General features: G+C 33.9%; 1 protein-coding gene across 5 annotated transcripts; it reads right to left on the reverse strand.

Moving 5' to 3' along the window:
* Positions 1-7,290: 7,290 nt before the first annotated feature.
* On the reverse strand, positions 7,291-15,537 carry LOC107842360 (UBP1-associated protein 2C). 5 transcript variants are annotated; one of them, XM_016686157.2, is made up of 2 exons: positions 14,066-15,535; positions 7,291-7,576 (listed from the first exon to the last, which is right to left on the reverse strand). In XM_016686157.2, the coding sequence occupies exon 1, from the start codon at positions 15,432-15,434 to the stop codon at positions 14,067-14,069; it is 1,368 nt and encodes a 455-aa protein (XP_016541643.2). In that variant the 5' UTR covers positions 15,435-15,535; the 3' UTR covers positions 7,291-7,576; position 14,066. The 5 variants fall into 5 exon arrangements, with proteins under 5 accessions (XP_016541643.2, XP_016541644.2, XP_016541642.2 ...); XM_016686158.2 differs by lacking the exon at positions 7,291-7,576 and adding an exon at positions 8,187-9,775; XM_016686156.2 differs by lacking the exon at positions 7,291-7,576 and adding an exon at positions 10,539-11,393.
* Positions 15,538-20,744: the final 5,207 nt, after the last annotated feature.

Genomic DNA, 20,744 nt, shown 5'->3' on the forward strand with positions numbered 1-20,744 from the left:
AAGTATTTTCTTATTGGTTAAATCGAAAATCGAACCGTTAAGGACCAAAAACCGATAAGAAAATATCTTATTGGTTGGTTATTGGTTTTACATATTTAAAAATCGAAAACCAATAAACCAAACCAATAATACGTAAAACCGAATTGAACCGACCGATACACACTCCTACATAGTACTGGCTAGGCAAGACAAAGAGGTCATGTATAGTAGTATATAGGGTTTAATGTGCGACATAGAGGTGCTTAAGAAAACAAAGATTCCTCAAATAATTGAAAATTATTCTCCATTACGATAGACATAAGTTAGAGGTCGTGTTACTAATTAACTTTATGTATAGTACAACTTATTCTGTCATCATGATTTCACTTCATGATTCATGATCTAATATTAAATATTGTTAAAAGAGGGTGTGCATTAGTATATATGAGAAAGTGAAAATCAAAGGATTTGAGGGTAGTTTTGTCATTTTATAATTTTATTCAAGTATAAATTAGGGTGGAATAACTTATACCACTAAATGTGTGGAATAACTTATTCCGATACTATTATTAGTCTCGGGATAAGTTATCCCGAATATTACCAATCAAACGATGCATTAAAAAGTTTATTCCTAAACTATTATTTTATTCCAGAATTATTTGTCTTAGTACCTCACATCAAACGATCCCTAAAATATTGATGTTATGAATAGTTTAAATTGGGATCTTAAGTCCTTACTACCGCCGTCGCTCAAAAGTCTTGAATAATTTCTAGGATAAACAACATAAATCTCAACTTCTATGAAAGTAATTACATAGAATTCCGGTTATACTTTCTCTCTCCCATCTTTTGAAAAATACTTATACATTACTATGTCTCTTATACATTACTACAATTATGAGCTAGGTGAACCGATTTGCCTATAATTATGAAAATAAAATCTGCTATCATTATTATCTCTCACAATTAACGCCTGATTTTATGGAGGCATGAAATTAGTTTGTAATGATAAACTTCAAATATTAATATAAATAAAGTAGTAAACTTCTTCCATAATTATGCACCTTAAAACAAGGAACATTTTCATTTTCTCCTAAACAATCGACAATTTTTTTTACCACTAATTAAATACCCCTAATCAATTAACAAATCCTTTTTACCACTAACAAACTTTAAAAATAAAAATTTCTCAATAGTCATCTACGATCTACCCCATAATAAACTTTAAAATAAAACCTTCTCAATAACCATCTAAGAAACACAAAAAAAGGGGTAAACATAGAATTAGACTTTCAAAACAAATAAAGGACGAATCTTATACACTTTCATATGTATGTGTATGTCTTATACAACTCACAATGTAATCTTAACAAAATGTATAATATAATCTTATACATAGAATAAGATTTGACACCATTTTTTCATATAATCTTAACAAAAGTATATTGTAATCTTATACATAGAATAGAATGTATAATGTAATCTTATACACTAAATCAAGCAATGGTTTCGCATATATGTGTAAACCTTATACAAGTTATAATATAATCTTATACAGTTTCTCATTTATGTGTACACCTTATACAACTCACAATGTAATCTTATACAACTCGGACCAGAACAAAATCCAACTTTGAAATATATGAAAAAATATGAAAAAATTCTACTCTTACAATGGTATTGAATTGATGATACAAGCCTAAAGAGCACAAGGTTTACAAGGCCTTATAGAAGGTTCAAGCTTTGGATTGTCAAAGGATCAAGTCTCGGATTTGCAAGTACTTGAAGATCTTTTGGAACCATTACAAAGTCTTGTCCAAATTGAAGAGAGAAGGAGGGATTTCTACATCACATAGGCGCCTCAACTAAGGGCATTGTGGTCTTTTAAGACCTTCCTTTTACACTCCAAAGGAGCACCCTTCATTAAGGACATTTTAGTCATTGTTGTGTAATAGTATAAATAGACCTTTTAGCTTCCATTTTCATTATACTTTGATGAATTGAAATTGAGTATTACTCTTAGTGTAGTTTTTTTCCTTAGTGTAGGGCTTGGAAAACCCATCTTAGTGTAGGTCTTGAAAAAGATATCCAAACTTGAGATATTAATACATTTGATGGATTTCACTTGTGTTGATCATTTGGCAAGAAAGGTGTGATTTAGGAGTGTGAATTCCTTTGGTCCACCTAAGAGTGAGTTTGAACTACCATTGATGAGGTGTGTTTGAAGGTTTGATACAATTTCTTGTGCTAATCATTGGTGATAGTCAGGGTCTCATTACCTATCTTTCATTTTATGCATTCTCATCTCCATCCCCTTTCTTCTATGTGTTGCTTTCTTTCTTTTTAGTTGCTGGTTTTTGCATCTTGTGTCCTTAATTTCGTGTATTAGGTTTAGATTTTGTATTATTTGGTATCAAAGTCTTGGTTAGGTTTGTTCTTACATTCCTAAATCTTGATTTTAGTGTCCTTATTAAGAAAATCTCAACAAAAAAGAGTGTAGAAAATCGAAAATCTCACAAAAAAATTGTAAACCTATTTTGGTGTTTTGGCAGATTATTAAATCTTAGTCTATATGTTTTTGTATTGTTTTTTTAGTTTCAAGATCTAGATTCTTGTTCCTTAGCACCTAGGGAGTCTAGATCTACATTTGGAATAAGATTTGGTTGTTTTTTGGCTAGATCCAACATTGTTGTGACTTGTTTGAAGCTTTTCGAGGTGAGATCCATTTTGGGTTTGTGTTGGTGACGTGATTTGTGGTTGATTTTGTGTTGGTTGTGCTTGTCTTGGCAAAAGGAACCTAGATCTAAAAGAAAAATTAAATTCGGGGTTCATTTGCCTAGTGGTCAAACCTTGGTCAGCTCTTGAATATTCATATTGTTCTTCCTCAATCTTCATATCTTGTTAGAGAAGAATATTCAAAAGTTCTTGTTTGATATTGAAAAGGGAGGAAAGGGAGTGTAGTAGTTGTTCAAGGCAATTTCCAAGAAGCTTCCTAGTCTTGCCAAAAGAAGAAAACAACAAAGACAAAAGGAATCTTCAAGTACAAAGAGGGACCAATTCATTTCTAATCCATTTTGAAGCTTGAAAAGGCTTCAAACTTGGATATTTTTTCCTCGAAATGAATTCTCTTCCTTCCCGAAGTATTGTTTGGCCGAGACAAGAATTTGAGAATTGAAAATTTTGAAAAAGTGACGTCCAATCACAAGCTGCCATGTCATCACTATATAAACAACCAAATTGAGTTCTAAATTAGATTTCTAAGTTTCTATTTGTTGTTTCTAGTTGCTTTTGTGTTGATTCTATCACTAATTAGCAAACTAGTAAGTACCTACTAGATTGATTATTAGTCTTAAGTCTGTTTTGTTCGTGTCTTCGCTTTTTGTGTGCTTTTCTTATTTTTAAGTCGTAGTAGTTTGTTGGTTCAAGTCCGTGCATCTTTTTATTTGAGTCTTATCAAACAAAAATCAATTTCGGACCAAGTCATATTCACCACTTAACTCACTTACCAAGTATTGCCAAGTATTCAACACTTGTGAGACCAAGTTTGAGGTGAGATCTGAGTGTGAGTGTGTGAGGTTATTTGAACTAACTTATTTGTTTGTTTTGTAGGTTTTTGCCTTTGTTGTTTTTTGCTCTTTTTAGGTACCTTGACAATGGAAGGAACAACATTATCCACTGCAGATATTTATAGTATTTATACTACCTCGGATCCTTTTGAAAATTTCCATCGGCATCTTAAAAGTCTACGCCAATTGATGATTGAAGCATGCCACTAAACTGAATCACCACTAACCAAGATACTAGCATTTTGCCTAGTATCAATTCTCCTTGTGTGCAGGTTCAAGATAATATACTTCCACCGGAGGATTCAAGGAGAGTTTCTCAAGAACACATAGTTGTTGATCAAATGGAGCTCTTGGCTAAGAATTCCAACTTTGGGAAAAATGACAAAGAAGTGATGCAAGGAAGAATTCTTGACAAACTCCCTTGTAATGAGAGCTTCCCAAAGGAACAAATAGGCTGCCATGATCTAAACCTAGGTGAAGTCCATACCTCATGTGAGCTAAAAGGTAACAATGCTATCTCCTACACTCCTATAAATTTTGCATGTCTTGATGTGGCTAGCAGTAGCCAAGTGGATGTAGTTGATGGCTTGCTTGGAGGAGAATTGCATGAGTCTTTCCTTTGTTATACTCTTTACGTTGTTAGGTTGAATAAGGACCAAACTTTTGTTGTGAGTATGCAAGCACTAGTTGATCCTTTAGATGACAAAATCAATTCTTTTCGTAAGAATGATTTGTGTCCATCTAGTCTAGCACTTATAACTTGCATAAGATTTCATTACCAAGTGATAAGAGTATTCACACACTAATTGACCCTTGTGAAAATCAAGGTCAATCTACGTTGGTATGTGAGTTTCCAACAACTAGTAAGGATGTGAATGATAATCAACCTACTTATGAATGTAGCCCACTACTTGAGCATATGTTTGGTGTGTTTGATAAGTATCAAGTTAGTGATGGAGTTAATCATGGGATTAGAGATGATTCTTTCAGCATGTTGTATGATGAAAGCCATAATAGATTTGCTCAAAGAAACTAAGAAAAGGCACAATCGAGTGAAGGTGACCTTGAATTGCTTGAATATTTAGGAAATCCAAATTGTGATTTTTCTTGTGAACATGTTTTTTTGTGTGATCCCTTTACTGGTCATGGTGATTTATATCTATGTGGGGATTACTCTCTTAAAATAGAAAGCGTTGCATGCTTAGAAATTCCATCTATTTCTTCTTTGTGTGTTTCATATATTGAGCATCCTAGTGGTGATGAACTTGAAACTAGTGAGTACTTGCATAAGGGCACCATAGTTGAAGTTGATTTGTGTGACACCTTTCTCTACTCTCTATTTGCCTTTGATGATGTGTATGCTATTGTAGAGAGTAGGTCTTTTAGATTGGGTGAAGCCTATGGGGGAAAAGAGTATTGTCTAGATCCATGTCTAAGGCCACTCTTTCCATTTGACCCCGGTGCAAAATGTGGATATGATGATGTTGGCACAACTATCTTGTTGCTTGGTCTACATGACAAGCAAAGTATTATTCTTGAAAACCCGAAGGCAAAAGTGCCATTGTCGTCTTAGGATAATGTTTCTAAATGTGCATACTTACTTGACACACTTGTGCTTGAATTGAGTAAATCCCGACTTGTGGATGCCAAGTTGATGTTTTACTTGAGGAGAAGAAGTCAAATGTGTTTAATTGATTTAATTTCATCCTTTTGTGCCTTATGTGCTATATTTTTTAGACCAAGTGACCCTCTTGTAGATGATAACACTTTGGGTGATGTCTTCACACATGATTCCTTCCTATACTACCTCTTTGCCTATGATGATAACCATGTTAATTTTGAATTGGTATTATGTAGAGGTAGTAAGTTTGATGGCTGATTTCCTTGCTTGAATGATGATGATTGTGAGTTTGGTAGCCTAGTAAAAGGAGTGGGTCATTTCGGATTAACCCCTTGTCTTCTACTTTCATTTGACCCCGGAATAATTTTGAGTTGTGGAAGGTGTAGTTTCGGTTCATACTCAATTCCTGTTGATGTTTATGTTATCCACTTCTTTATACCCTTTTATACAAAGCTTTTCATGTCAAATTTTAAAGATATGTGGGTTTGTGTCAAGTGTGAGCAACCATGGGTCGATGATATAAGTGTGGTACTAATACTAACCCTCCTACCAAGAGGATTGTGTGCTTGTTTTGCTCTCTCTTTGGTTTTGCAAGATCTGAATTTGAGGACAAATTTCTTTCAAGATGGAGAGGATGATGCAAACATAAAGAGCATAAGGTTTATAATGTCTTGTAGAAGGTTCAAGCTTCGGATTGTCAAAGGATCAAGTCTCAGATTTGCAAATGCTTGAAGACCTTTTAGAACCATTATAAAGCCTTGTCCAAATTAAAGAGATGAGGGATTTCTACATCACATAGATGCCTCAACTAAGGGCATTGTGGTCTTTTAAGACCTTCCTTTTACACTCCAAAGGAGCACCCTTCATTAAGGGCATTTTAGTCATTACTATATAATAGTATAAATAGACCTTTTAGCTTCTATTTTCATTAGACTTTGATGAATTAGGGCTTGGAAAAGCCATCTTAGTGTAGGTCTTGAAAAAAACATCCAAGCTTGAGATATTAATACATTTGATGGATTTCACTTGTGTTGATCAATTGGCAAGAAAGGTGTGATTGAGGAGTGTGAATTCCTTTGGTCCACGAGTGAGGTTTGAACTACCATTGATGAAGTGTGTTTGAAAGTTTGATACACTTTCTTGTGCTAATCATTAGTGATAATCAGTCTCTCATTACCTATCTTTCATTTTATGCATTCTCATTTCTATCCTCTTTCTTTTATGTGTTGCTTTCTTTCTCTTTTGTTGCTGGTTTTTGCATCTTGTGTCCTTAATTTCGTGTATTAGGTTTAGATCTTGTATCAATTAAAAAAATTGATACTTTGATGAGTACATACCTGCAACAAATAAAAATTTGAATCTAAATTTGATTTGGTAAAGTTGAAACAAAAAAAAACTTAAAATTAAATGAAGGAGGTGAACTTTGTTCAGTTAATGATTGATAACTGAATAATTTGAAACTCCCCAGATCACGTTAGCTTACTTCTACGCGTAAATAAAAGAACACAAATATAGAGCAAAAACGATGCACAAAATATGGAGCAAAAAACGTTATTTTGGTATGTATGAAGAGGATGAGAGAGAGAATAAAAGTAAGAAAGTTTATGTAATTAATATAAAATTTTTGTAATTACTTTTTAAAATAAAAATTTTATATAATATTTAATAGTTAACTTGTGTATATATATAACTTTTCGTAATTTCTAAGGCAAGTATCAGTTGGAGTTAGTGATATAGAGTAAGAATATAAAATATTAATGTTATGAATATATTATATTGGGATCTTTAGTCCGTACTACCGCCGTTTCTCAAAAAGTCTAATTTCTATCATTTGCAATCGAACAGCTAACGAGCAGGTTCAAAGGGCGACGCATCGTGAGAATGCAGACAGGGTAATCGGCTAACACGGAAGAGCGTCGCAAAGGACACGTGCCCCTGCACCTAACCCACAACAAGACGTGTCGCAATGTCCTTAACCTTGATAAGAATATGACGTGTGATGACTAATATCCAACCAATTGAAGTTTTATTACCATGTGTGTTTGAAAATAAGTAAAACAAATAAGTTGAAATGAAATCGAATCGAACTATAATTACCAGTTGAAAATAAGTAAAACAAAATAATTGAAATGAAATCAAACTATAATTACCGGTAAATAATTACATCAAAGAAAAAACTTTGAAAGAAAGAATTTTAATCCGTCAGGAGGTTAGATTTGGTCCCTCTACGCACTCTTAACTACTATCATTTTGATCTTACAATTATGGAGCAGCTCACAACTTGACAAACAACATCGTCTTCATTATCAAATGCAGTCGACGCTGTTTTATCGTTCTTCCCAGTTTAGGTGCAAAAGCGGAACTACTTGAGGAAATGCCCCAACAGGAGAAACTATCACGTGCTGAAAAACTACAAATCATAGAGAACAGCTGAACATACAAAAAATTTCATGGAAAAGCTTCCAAGGTAAAATGAGGTGTCCCATTAAGGCCTCAAGTACAATAGCAGCAGTGTTTTCTTAAAAATAACTTCTCTACTGACGCGTATGGGGAAGGAAAAAAAAAAAAAGCATCTCCGAGTGACTACATGCACGTAAGTAATAAACACCAGAAGAATGATCAATGCTTAGTGCATTAGACAAAAAGAATGTCCAGCAGAGTATTGAAGAAGTCCAGCTTTAGTTTTTTGAGATTAAAAAGGAAAAATGAAAAAAGTCCAGCTTTAGTCATGTAATACAAAAGATTTTCCATCACATGTCCGAGTCATGGACCCCCTGGAACAAAAAGTCTACTTGATGATGAATATAATTAGCAAATGATGCACCATATTATCGGACATCTTTAACCACACACCCAGCAATCTTGCTCATACAACTATTAATGGAATATTGAGAAGTAAAACCAGTAGTAGTGCTGACTAGGGTTGCGAGAGCCCTCAGCCAAGCTTGTAACTGGTTCAACTTTTAGGTAGAACACAGAAAGTTAGCAACAAAAGCTCAATTGATTTGTTTTTTTTTTTACGAAGGTAACTGACACAAAATCTCAATTGATTTGGGGGAGGTCTGATCATTTCGCCTTATATCAGCCAAAATCGTGAACAAACGTATGAAATTTAAGTACTTGACAAACAAACAGTTTTTTAGTATAGCATCCACATTTTCAAACATAGGAAAGACCTATAGTTAACTGCTGCTCACAACAGAGGAACCTGACAAATAAAAACAAATAATTCTCACCTTACAACAACAACAGCAGACCCAGTGTATTCCCACAAAGTGGGGTCTGGGGAGGGTAGAATGTACGCAGTCCATACCGCTACCTCCAAAGAGAGGTTGTTCCCGATAGACCCCCGGCTACCTTAAAAGGGGAGAATTATGATGGACAATCTAAAAGAAGACAAATTGGCACTGGACAAACTCATGACAATGTAAAACTTTAGTAGCTGCACGACTCGGTGGCAATTCTGATCTCGGTGCAAAATTAAATATCAATCCAGGCACCCAAGCATGGACAACAACTAAGCCTCAGTCCCTAACAAGTTGGGAAACTCGAAATTCAAAATTATTTAGAAACCCCACACACCACTCAATATTCCAATAAAACTCGAATTCAAAATTATTTAGAAAGCACACACACCACTCAATATTCCAATATGCATGCAGATTTAATCAAATATCACCAATTCTCACACCTCCAAAAAGTGATAACAAGGCTTTTTAACTTTTCAACCAAGAAACACTTCCATTTCAATATGAATACGAGGTTAACAAGAAATCACCACTTCATATATGTATATATATGTAATATACACACACATCTACAAAAAGTAATGAAGGGTGTTTAACTTTTCTCAACAGAAGACACTTCTCCACCCAAAGAAAAAGGGAATCTGTTAATCACCACCTTATCCCTCCCACTCTAACTGTGTCACTCTACTAAATGTGAAGTACATTACTACATGCCAAAAATTTTATAAACCAACCTGCAAAGGCAAAATGAGTTTGGCATGCGGAGGGACTGAAAAAATAGAAACATTGTAATATTGAAAATACCATACTTGCAAGGTTACTAACAAATTTAAGACTGACTTTACGTAATAGTCCTCCCCATGCCACCAGTCCTCTAAAAAAGAAATGTTTGATAAACAAAAAAAGGACAGGTTTGACTCTACGACCTAAATTCTTAAGCTTCAGTTTAAAGACGAAAAAAGTAGCGAAGTGACAGGGTATCGTAAGTATGAGTCCATCCTTCAACTGCAAGGTGTGATTAACAACATCAAATTGTAAAACCACTCAGAAGAGCTTTCGACCCATTCCACACAAGACTCTGGATCATTGTGGCCTATTTTCATCTCTGTTCAACTATGTTCATCTGAGGCACTAAGCATATCTTATATGTTCTGGCCACTTTTGTTTCTGTTTGAAAGTGTCTTGAGCATATCTTTATATGTTCTGGCCGCTTCTGTTTCTGTTTGAAAGTGTCTTTTTAGTTATCTAGTTATTTCCTTTCTTTGACCCAAAAAATTAAGAGAGACAAGGAAAGATTGCTGAAATCTATGGGATTCCTTTCTTAGCAATACCAACATCCTCGAAAATAGCTTTCAGCATTCCTAGAAAAGGAAAATAAAATCATCATACGTACTTAGGGTTAACATAAAAGATAGTCCTAACGATTTAGGAAACAATAATTCTAAACAAAAAACTCAGAAAAGAATAAAGGCAAGTTTTAACTTTTCGTGCCCCAAGCCCCGACATTAGCCGATTTACCAAAGGTTGGGCAATTTGAAGCTTAGGTCACAAGTTCAAGCACTTCACCAAGCAAACTAAGCCTCGTATTTAAGTGGAGAAGAATAGAGGGACAAATCCATCATCCCCGAGTTTGACTTTTCTCCCTAAGCTTGTGTCAAGTATGAAAGCTTTCCTGAGTTGATTTGTTTCGTGCTTCTTTGGGCAACAAATAAGCCCTATTCAAGGGCTACAATGTGGATCCACACAAGGCTTCTTGGGCAACAAAGTTTGGCACATTTTAGGAGCCTAAATCGGTCCTAAAGGCTGACCAATTTGGACTTCATCCAAAGGTTGATTCTTGGGCCACAATCTATCTTTTCCTATACTTCAATTTGGGCTTTAAAATAATTGTAGCCGGGGTTCTATTGGAAACAGCCTCTCTACTTCATATGAGGTAGTGGTATGGACTACGTACACTTTACCCTCCCCAGACCTCACTCTGTCTTCCCACTGGGTGTGTTGTTTTTTTGTTGTACTAAATCAACTCATCTCCTTTACCCGTGAGCTCTTCGTCATTAGCAACTCCAAAGCTTCCTCCTTGTCCTTGAATAAAGTTGTGCTTCCTAGGTAGCTATCAATTTTTTCAAAGCATAGATTACTCTTAGGTATTCAAAAAGACGATAAGTCTTGGCTTATCATTGTTCTTTGTCACTGTAAGGAGGTCGAGACCTATAATCTGATTCTTGCAATTATTCTCTATCAAAGGCTAATTGTTGTTATGAATGATTTTCAAGATTTAGACTTGTCTTGAAACTCTAGATTATTTCTTGAATTTTTGACCTGTTATTTAATTCAAGAAACATATTCTTGAATTTATTATTTCTTTACTTTCGGTTCTTTTTCATTTTTAAATTGCTTTTTAAGCTTTGCAATTTCTTTTTCATTCTTAATTTTGTTTATCAAGTTCTTCAGTCCTATGTGATTGTTATCAAGATCTGACGAGCACTCTGCCACATTTTCCAAGGATTCGAGCTACGCATATTGACAGATTAGAACACCTTAAAAAAAGTGAAGGGCAGAGCAACGGCTTTTTCCAATGAAAAAGGTATGCATTGTTTGCTTGGCTCATGGTGTGGAAACCACCCTTATAAGTTACAACGGAGAATTTTAGAAAAGGAAAAATAACTTTTCTTTTGATAATAGGGTAAATAATTTCATCAACAATTTGGAGGAAAACCCAGTATATACAAGTCATATACTAAAAGAAAGAACCTTTCCAGAAATTTAACTTATGTTAGCCCATTCTATATGTGCAAAGGTCGAGGAGATGTTGTAACCATTAAATTTTGCAATGCCAGAACGTACAGCATGGATCTTTCTGGAACTCGTGGGTTATGCCAGGAGAGTTGGTGGGAAAATATCAACTTCTCTTTAAGCTGGAATTTAGGAGGAAAAGAAGAAGTAAAGCATGGAACACGCCTCCTCTAGCACTCATATGCCCTGTTCTAAGAAAGCAATCCGAAAACCTAATAAAAGGATTGAAAACTCACTTGCACATACTATAAGATCATGTTTATTTTGCAATGAACATTAAAACATCACATCGTCTTTTTAAACTCTTGGAGGACCAAAAAGAATCAAATAAGTATAGATCACAAGAGTGATCCATAGATTATTATACTTTTGTATGAATAATTTGTACGAACTTCTCTATTTTTATAATTGCTTACATACAAGTGAAGCCCCCATTTACATCAATAACATAATTACCACATCAGAAAAGAACTCACTTTTAACCATAGATGTATCCTAAACAAAAGTATTTTCAGCATGGAAGCACCCAAAAATCAATTTCTATAAGCCCATCACAACACTGAAAAGGGCTATTCACATCCTCAAATACCCAAGCCAACAATCAAAGCGAAATAAAATTTCACCAGACACAACTTCGGGAGACTCCCAAAAAATGCAAAACGACGGACTCAAATGGCACTCACATCCAGTTTCACAAATGAAATCAATTGTGTAACCAAGATTATAATAACCCAATATCTATTAATCAAACTCATCCTTCCAAATCATACTTTCAAATCTCAAAAGTAATTGACAAACATATATTGCACAACGAGGCAGGCAAATGAGCACACATAAAGGCCAATGCCTCAACGCATACAAGAGAATGAAGTGATTGGCAAAAGAAAAAGGCACAAAAGAAGAATTCAAGATTCAGACAACTAAAATGTAAGAAACAGAGGTTTTCCAAATACCATAAGAAACTAGTTTCAGCAGCTTCAACAGCAATCTAAAAGTTGTTCTCAATACAGCACATCATTTCTAAGTCTCAAAAGGTAAAAGACATTACTACATTTATATCCAAATAGAAACTCCAACTAGAACTCCAAAAAGCACAAAGGCTCCTGAAAGAAGAAACGTCTGGACTACCACAACATAGAAGGAAATCAGAAAGGAGCACAAATGCAGAAGCCAAAGTAAATAGCAAATCAAAATCATCAAACCAAACATCTGCATTCATCCAGAACCACTAAAAGCAGCTGCACCAAGCTGTCAAAACACCTGAATCAAACATCCATTCACAACTCAATATATCATTCCACATCCAAAAATAAGACAAATCTTAAGTGAAATCAAAAGAAAGGAATATTACAGTAGTTGAGCTTTGCAGCAACGCAAAAGCACAGTACAAAAACAGAGAGAATCAATCTGGGATTAAGAGCAATGCATCAAAAGAAAGAAAACATTACAGTAACTATCTAGAAGAGGAAGAAGAAGAAGAAGAACAACAACAACAACAGCAACAACAATCAATCGAATCAATCTGTGAATATTAACACCACATCAAAAGACGGACAACATCACAATCACAATCTAATCAATCTGGATTATTTCACACAGATCAATTGTACAAATTGACACAGCCTCTACAGACACCTTCAAAAATAACAAGCTGAAAACAGTAAAACAACAACCTGCGCATCACACATCATACTTGCATCTCTCCTCTCCTTATACCCACAGCCCAAATAAAAAGAGGGAAAACTAGAAAATCAAGGACAGCAATAACTTCAAACAAAGAATTCACATGAATTTTACAGCTAAACAAGCTGGAGAGTAGTCCATGATCACAGACATTGACAGACAAATCCAGGAAAAAAAAGGAAGGCAAAGCTAAAATTTCCAATTGGGAAAACCTACACGCCCCTGAATGCAGGTTATTCAGACATGCTGAGTATTATGAGGAGGAGGGACGATGGGCACATAGTTTTTTAAGCAGAAAAATCCATATAGGCTAGGGTATCCTTTAGGACCAACACAACCTTAGAAAGTCGGGGGATGATTGGTCAACCCCTCTACCTTTCTCCAACTTAAATACAAAGCTAAGTTTGCATAGGCTTGGAACCTGTGACCTAAGTCACAAGTCCCTCTGCCTTTGTCACTTGAACTGATAGCACAAAAATAAATAAAGGAAAGAAACAAACAGACTTCCATTTACAAGAAAAAATAATAGACATCCACTAGAATAAAATATGCACAGAAGGGTGTTCAGTGATGTGTGTCCTTTCTCTAAGGCAGAATGTCACTCTAAAATTTACAAACAAACACTAATTAAGACGTACTCACTAAGTTCAAGAACACAAAGAACCCAAATATATGTGAATCAACCATACACCCATAAAAACAAATTTCACGAAATACATTAAGGAAAAATTTTTTGTGGTTCTTCGCTTCTTTTATCACAACTAGTCTTAGTAAAAGCTTATACCAGAAAGATCGCTGAACATTAAGTATATCCACAACCAGATCATAGACTCAGCATATTCCACCAAAACTCATTAAAAATTAAGCATACTATACAGGCAGGTCACAAAAATGTTAATCATTACAAACCAAGCATACACCCCACATTTTCAAGCAAGAATACTTAAAACAGCAGAATGCAAGGCATACAGGTGGGGAAAAAAATACTTGGACACCAATCTACTCAAGGGACTAACCAATAGAAGTACCAACAGAAGTAACCAGAAGTCCAAAATCAACCAAATCCGACAGCACCACAGAGAACCAATCACAACAAAGAGAAACAATCGAAAAACAAACACGTAAAAATGGAGAGGGGGAGAGGGATAAATTTAGGGGGAGAGGGATAAATTTACCTCAGTAATATGAATGCATCCCCTGGTACATACCCCCAGGTGCAATTCTAGGTGCACCTGATGCCCCAGGGGCTGGGTTTTGTAGAGCGTGAGGTTGATTATAAGAACTGTAATGAGAACCCTGTGGCGGTGGATAATCAGCCGGGGGCAACCCAGTTGAGCTTGGGGGTAGCCCATACATGGAAGGTCCACGGCCAACACCACCTAATGCACTACCAGCACCGGGTAAACCACCACCAGCACCTCCCAACGCCCCAGCACCGCTATAACCACCACCACCTACTCCAGTAGCACTACTCGCCAACCCGCCATATCCGGCCGAACCAGGCCCACCATAATGAGAGCCCCCACCATATGGACCACCGCCAATCCCTGAACCATACCCACCAATCCCAGATTGGTTCCCATAAGATGAACCACCAGGACCACCCACACCTACACCAATACCATTTCCACTACCCAACGCCGAATTAGGACCATGTCCATGCCCTGAAAATCCACCATAACCAGTAATCCCACTAGGCGTTGGCGCACCATATTGTCCAGGTCCCATCGGATCACCATGCCCTTCGACCTGACCTCCTGGACCAACCACTACAGGCTTACTACTTTTCTTCCCATCAATAGCCAACTTACAATTCACCAAATGCCCATCAATATTCTTAACAGGATCAGCCACAGCACCCCTCGCAGCCTCAGCCGTCTTATACACAAACAAAGCATATCCTTTACTTTTCCCCGTCGCCTTATCAAACCCTAATGGGCCTTCCTCAATCTCCCCATACACCGCAAAATGCTGCAATATCCTCTCCGACTGCATATCATACGGCACATTCGCCACATAGATCTTCCTCAACGATACATCCACCGGATTACCCGAACTTCCACCACCTGGCCCACCTTGTATCCCCGCACTGGCAAGTTGCGTAACCGTCATCCTCCCATCAATCTTCTTACTCGGTTCCTTCAAAGCAAGCAACGCCCCATCAACATGCTTAAACGTAACAAACCCATACCCTTTACTTTTCCCCGTAGCTTTGTCAAGGATGACGACAGCTTCTTCTAACTCCCCGTAATTCCCAAAAACCCCACGGAGTTTCTCCGTTGTCGTTTCCCATCCAAGTCCACGAACGAAGAGTTTTCGTTGAGTTGTATCTCTATCGGCAATTATTCGAACTTGATCAAGAACGTCGGCGTGACGAACGACGGCGTTTTGTAAGATTTCCAGCATTTGGTCAGGTGTAACAGATTCGAGGATTCTCCGGGCGTCTTCAATTGTAAGGGTAACGGGCACGGAGACCGAAACGGGGACACTCGCGTCGGTGATAACGCCGTTATCTTCAAGCTTTCTCTTCTTCATCATGTCCATTTTTTGTTAAGTTCTTTTTAACAGTAAAGTTTAAAACCCTAATTCTTGGAAGAAGAGGGGTCTGATTAACCCTATAATGTATGTGTGTTGCATATATAATGGGTCCGAATGCGGATAGGCTTCGGATCTGGGCTTTAAGATTAGCCCAACCTGACAACCCAATCTTTGGGAGTTCCTTCCTTTTATTAAAAATTACACAAATACACAACTTGTGTTTTTAATATTACAAAAAATCTAACTTCTTAAACATATTACAAAAACCCAACATATACATAGAATGCTATGTATATGTCATAGAATGTTATGTATATTAATAGGGAGAGAGAGTAAAGTAATTAAAAAATGGGAGAGTACAATTACTTCCAAAAGGGTCGGTATTTATGTTATTTATACCTCCTTTTATGGTATGACTGATATTATATTTAGGGAAAAGGCATGTTTATCCTCCTAACTTGTCACGAAAATTTACTTTAGTCATTAAACTTAATTTATAATTATTTATCCTTAATAAGTTTAAAGTGAATTAGTATCACCCCTAATATTGACGTGAAATATAAAAAAAAAATACATTTTTTACTTAAAAAAATAAGATGGTCCCACAATATATATATATATATATATATACTAGTTTTGGTATACGCGTCTTACGCGTGTACCTCACTTTAATGAGTTTACACGTTACACTAAATAGAAATTTGTTTAAATAATAAAAAATTATTGTATCTTTTGAACATGTAAGATGGAGAATTTATTTAATTAAATCTAATATATACAAAAAAATTCTCAATGCTAATCAAAATTTATTTACCACATTTAAACTACAACAAAATAATACGATGATAGAGATATCAAAACAATACAATTAAACTTAACCTTTGCAAAAGATTTTCCTCAAAATCGATCGACATCCATCTACCAGCTGTCAACTACAATAAAATAATATGATAATAGTGATATCAAAACAATACAACTAAATTTAACCTTACACAGAAAAAAAATATCAAATTAGAGGCGTCAAAACAATACAATTAAATCTAACCTTTTCCTAAAAAAAATAAAATTTAAAGCCGACCAACGTTTATCTACCACCTGTAAATTACAACAAAATAACACGATGATAAAGATATCAAAATAATATAATTAAACTTAATCTTTACACAAAAAATTATAACAAAGCTTTGTGCAAAGGTTATGATCAATAAAATCAAAACGTAATATAAATAGAAATTTGAAATTTAAAAATCACAAATTACCCAATAACAATGCTATGATCACAAATTTTTATTACCCAAATAATGTATTGTATAAACCTAAAAACGGACTTATAAAATTGGAAAAAAGAAAGAAATATAAAGACTCCTAAATTAAAATATTATAACAAAAAATTAATAGTCCTAGCCCCCTCCCCCCCGCAAAAAAAAATAAATTAAAATCAATCCCTCTTCTTTTGAGTGAAATTCACTATACACGAATTGAAATTTATTTTTGGAAGATTTTTTCTTCTTCTTCTTTTAGTAGTTTTAACCTATTTTATGTAAAATAGTTTTTCAATTTTTCTAAAATATTTAGAACTTTACCTTATATAGAAATTTTTCTTATATAATAATATCTTTGAAGTTGAATTTTCTTTAACAATTTATTGCCATAAATTTAGGAATTCAACTAAAAATAGAAAATTTTCTCCATTTAATTTTTTGTATATATATATTATAGTCAATATTCAATATTAAAAATTAAATAAAAAATGTGAAAAGACTATTTTGTCTATTACGGAATCCTTTAGTTAAGGGCAAAAAGTTCAAATCACTTTTATAAGGGTCTTCACACTTTTAATATTATATATATAGAGAGAGAGAGATATTAAAAGAAATATCCCTTTCTTCTTCTATTCCCCCCCCCCCCCTCTCATCCCCACCCTGCATCGCATACCTACACCCCACACCCCGCACCCTTTTCTTCTTCAATACATCAACAAACAACAACACCCATTTTCTTCAACCATTAATTCCTCCATTAACAACCTCAAACGCATTCTCCAACAACACTCTCCTCCAATTTTTTTTATTTTTCTCCATTAACACGTTCTCTAACGAAGACATCAAAGACACTGAATTACTTCATCGATCCAATTCGAAGAACAACAAAACTAGAAGAAATTTTCATATATTTGTGTCACTTGACACAAATATATGAAAAGCATATATTTTCAATACATTACGGACAACTCCTTTTTATTCTCTTTGAATAACATTACATAGTCAAAACTAATAATTTTAAAAAAAAGCATGCCTTTCCCGTTTGAAACTTTACTTTAACAAGTCAAGATCTTACCTGTGGTGATCAAGAAACTTTTAAGAAAATATAATCTTTTTTTTTTTGTTTTGGTTGGTTGGTTGGGATGGGGGATGGGGGATTAGCATTGATAATCTTTACAAGCTTGAGCTTCTCAATCCCAAACATATGACAAGCACAAATATATGTTTTTCATTTTTTCTCAATGATTGGGTCAACCAAAAATTTTCCAGACACTAAATTGCTTCATTGAGTTTCTCAATGATTGTTCCTTTTCTATTTCTTATTTATGTCCCTTGTAACAAAGAAAATTTTTAATATTTTATTTCTAAAAATGATAATTTTTAATTTTCAAGGGTGAATTTGATGGTTAAAAACGTTGATAGAGTTGGATTAAAAATTGAAATGGTGTTTAATAAAGGAAAAAATTTAATTCGATGTCTTCGTGGTTCTTTTCTTATGGTGTTAATGGGGGAAAATAAAAAAAAATCAAGGTGGGGTGAGGGGTTGTTTGTAGGGTGGAATAGTTTGAAGAAGAAAGAAAATTGAGGGGGGGGGGGGGGGGGGGCGAAGGGGTGGTGGAGGACTGTTTTTTATTTAATAAATATTATAAATAAGAATAATGAGATTCGTCGTCCCCACAAAGGGAAAAGGAAGAATATTCTTTAATGTACTCAAGTAAGAAAGCTACATGTGTATATCATTTTATTTTATTTTTAGTTTGTGTACTCATTCTTTTGTTTCCTTTTTTTTAAAATCTTTCCTTATTTCCTGATTTATATTTTTCTCCATTTTAATTTATTTGACATATTTTAATCTAACATAGAATTTTAAAAGATAAAAAAAAAAATTTAAATTATTTGTTCATAAATAAGGATATGCCGAATGTATTAAAATATTTTTTAATTTTGTGTATTAAATATGTCAAGTGGATAGTTGAAATTAAAGAATTTGTAAAAAGAAAAGAATTTTTTTTTTAAACGGATTAAGGAGAAAAGTAGGTCAAACAAATTGAAACGAGGAAGTAGGTAAAACTTAGTAGCTCAGATGATTTACTACATGAACTCTCACCTTGTTGTTGAAGATTCAATTCCCACAATTTAAACCCGCTCTTCATTTCCCCCTCTCCTACCTCTAATTTTTACAGAGGTCTAGAAAGAATTTTTTTTTACATAATCAAGACGGTATTAGTAATTTCCTTAATTTTTTCTTATTTAAATAAGTCAATTTTTACATAACTAAAACTATATTAAATTAGTATTAATTAAAAATATGAATCAGAGTAAACATTAGATTACTCCTTATATTTCTTATCGGGTGATTTAGTACAAATACTTCGTACTTTTTAGAGATAAGTTTAAGGAGATGCATATTAAATATGTCACTTAATTATATTAATTACGCAGTAAGAAAGTACTGTCGCTTTAAATTAAAATATTATAATATATCTAAAATTTGGACCTGGGCTTAGCACGGGCCTCGTAAAACTAGAATTTATATTTATAATATATTAAAAGTGTGAAAATCTTTAGAAAAATGATTTGGACTTTTTGTCCTTCATTAAAACACTACTTAATAGACAAAATCGTCTTTTCACATTTTTTCTTCAATTTTTAATATTGAATATTGACTAAAATAAATATATACAAAAAATTAAATGGAGAAGATTTTCTACTTTTAGTTGAATTTTTAAATTTATGGCAATAAATTGTTAAGAGAAATACAACTTCAAAGAAATTATTATATAAAAAAAATTCTATACAAGGTAAAGTTCAAAATATTTTTGAAAAATTGGGAAACTATTTTACATAAAATAGATTAAGATTCCTAAAGGAAGAAGAAGAAAAAAAATTCTTCCAAATATTAAATGCAATTCGTGTATCTCCATTTAAAAGGTAGTGGACTTCACCCAAAAAAAGGTATTGTTTTTATTTTAGGTTAGAACTATTATTCTTTAATTTTGTTATAATATTTTAGTTTATGAGTCTTTTATATTTTTTTCTTTTTTCCAATTTTACAAGTCCATTTTTAGGTTTATATAAATACATTATTTGAGAAATAAAATTTTGTGACCATAGCTTTGTTATTGAGTAACTTTGTGATTTTTGAATCTCAAATTTCTATTTGTGTTACGTTTTGATTCTATTGATCATAACCTTTACACAAAGTTTTATTATGATCTTTTTGTGTAAAAATTCAGTTTAATTATATTATTTTGATATCTTTATTATCATATTATTTTATTATAATTTACAGGTAGTAGATAAATGTCAGTCGGTTTTAAAAATTTTTTTTAGAAAAAGGTTAGATTTAATTGTAGTGTTTTGATGTACTTTGAGAATTTTTTTTGGTGTAAAAGTTAGATTTAGTTGTATTATTTTGATATCGCTATTATCGTATTATTGTATTGTAGTTGACATTAGATGAATGTCGATCGACGTTGAAGAAAATCTTTTGCAAAGGTTAGGTTTAATTGTATTGTTTTGATATCTCTATCGTCGTATTATTTTGTTATAGTTTACAGGTGGTAGCTAAATTTCGATTGACTTTGAGATTTTTTTTTATTTTTTTTTTTGTATATGTTAGGTTTAATTATCTCGTGCCTTGAGCCGGGGGTCTATCGGAAACAACCTTTCTACTTCATCAGAAGTAGAGGTATGGACTGCGTACATCTTACCCCCCAGACCCCACTAGGTGGGAATACACTGGGTTTGTTGTTGTTGTTGTATATGTTAGGTTTAATTAAATAAATTCTCGATCTTTACATGTTTAAAAAATGTTGAATTTAATTATTATATTCTTCTTTATTATTTAAACAAATATTCTATTTATTGTAATGTTTGAATTCATGCGCGAGGCACTTACACCTAAACTATATATATATATATATGGGGGGATCATTTTTCTATACAAAATTAGTAATTTCTTATGTGACAATGGCATGACACTGATTTGACAATGATATGGTGTATCTGTAGTGCACCCTCTGTTGTGAGACTAGGATAGTGATTTTAAGGT

This window comes from Capsicum annuum, chromosome 9 (genome assembly GCF_002878395.1).
Source record: "Capsicum annuum cultivar UCD-10X-F1 chromosome 9, UCD10Xv1.1, whole genome shotgun sequence".
In the NCBI taxonomy this organism is placed as follows: Eukaryota; Viridiplantae; Streptophyta; class Magnoliopsida; order Solanales; family Solanaceae; genus Capsicum; species Capsicum annuum.

What these genes read in the sequence shown, in the direction of transcription:
- LOC107842360 (XM_016686157.2), bottom strand. Translation starts at nt 15,434, where the DNA reads ATGGACATGATGAAGAAGAGAAAGCTTGAAGATAACGGCGTTATCACC.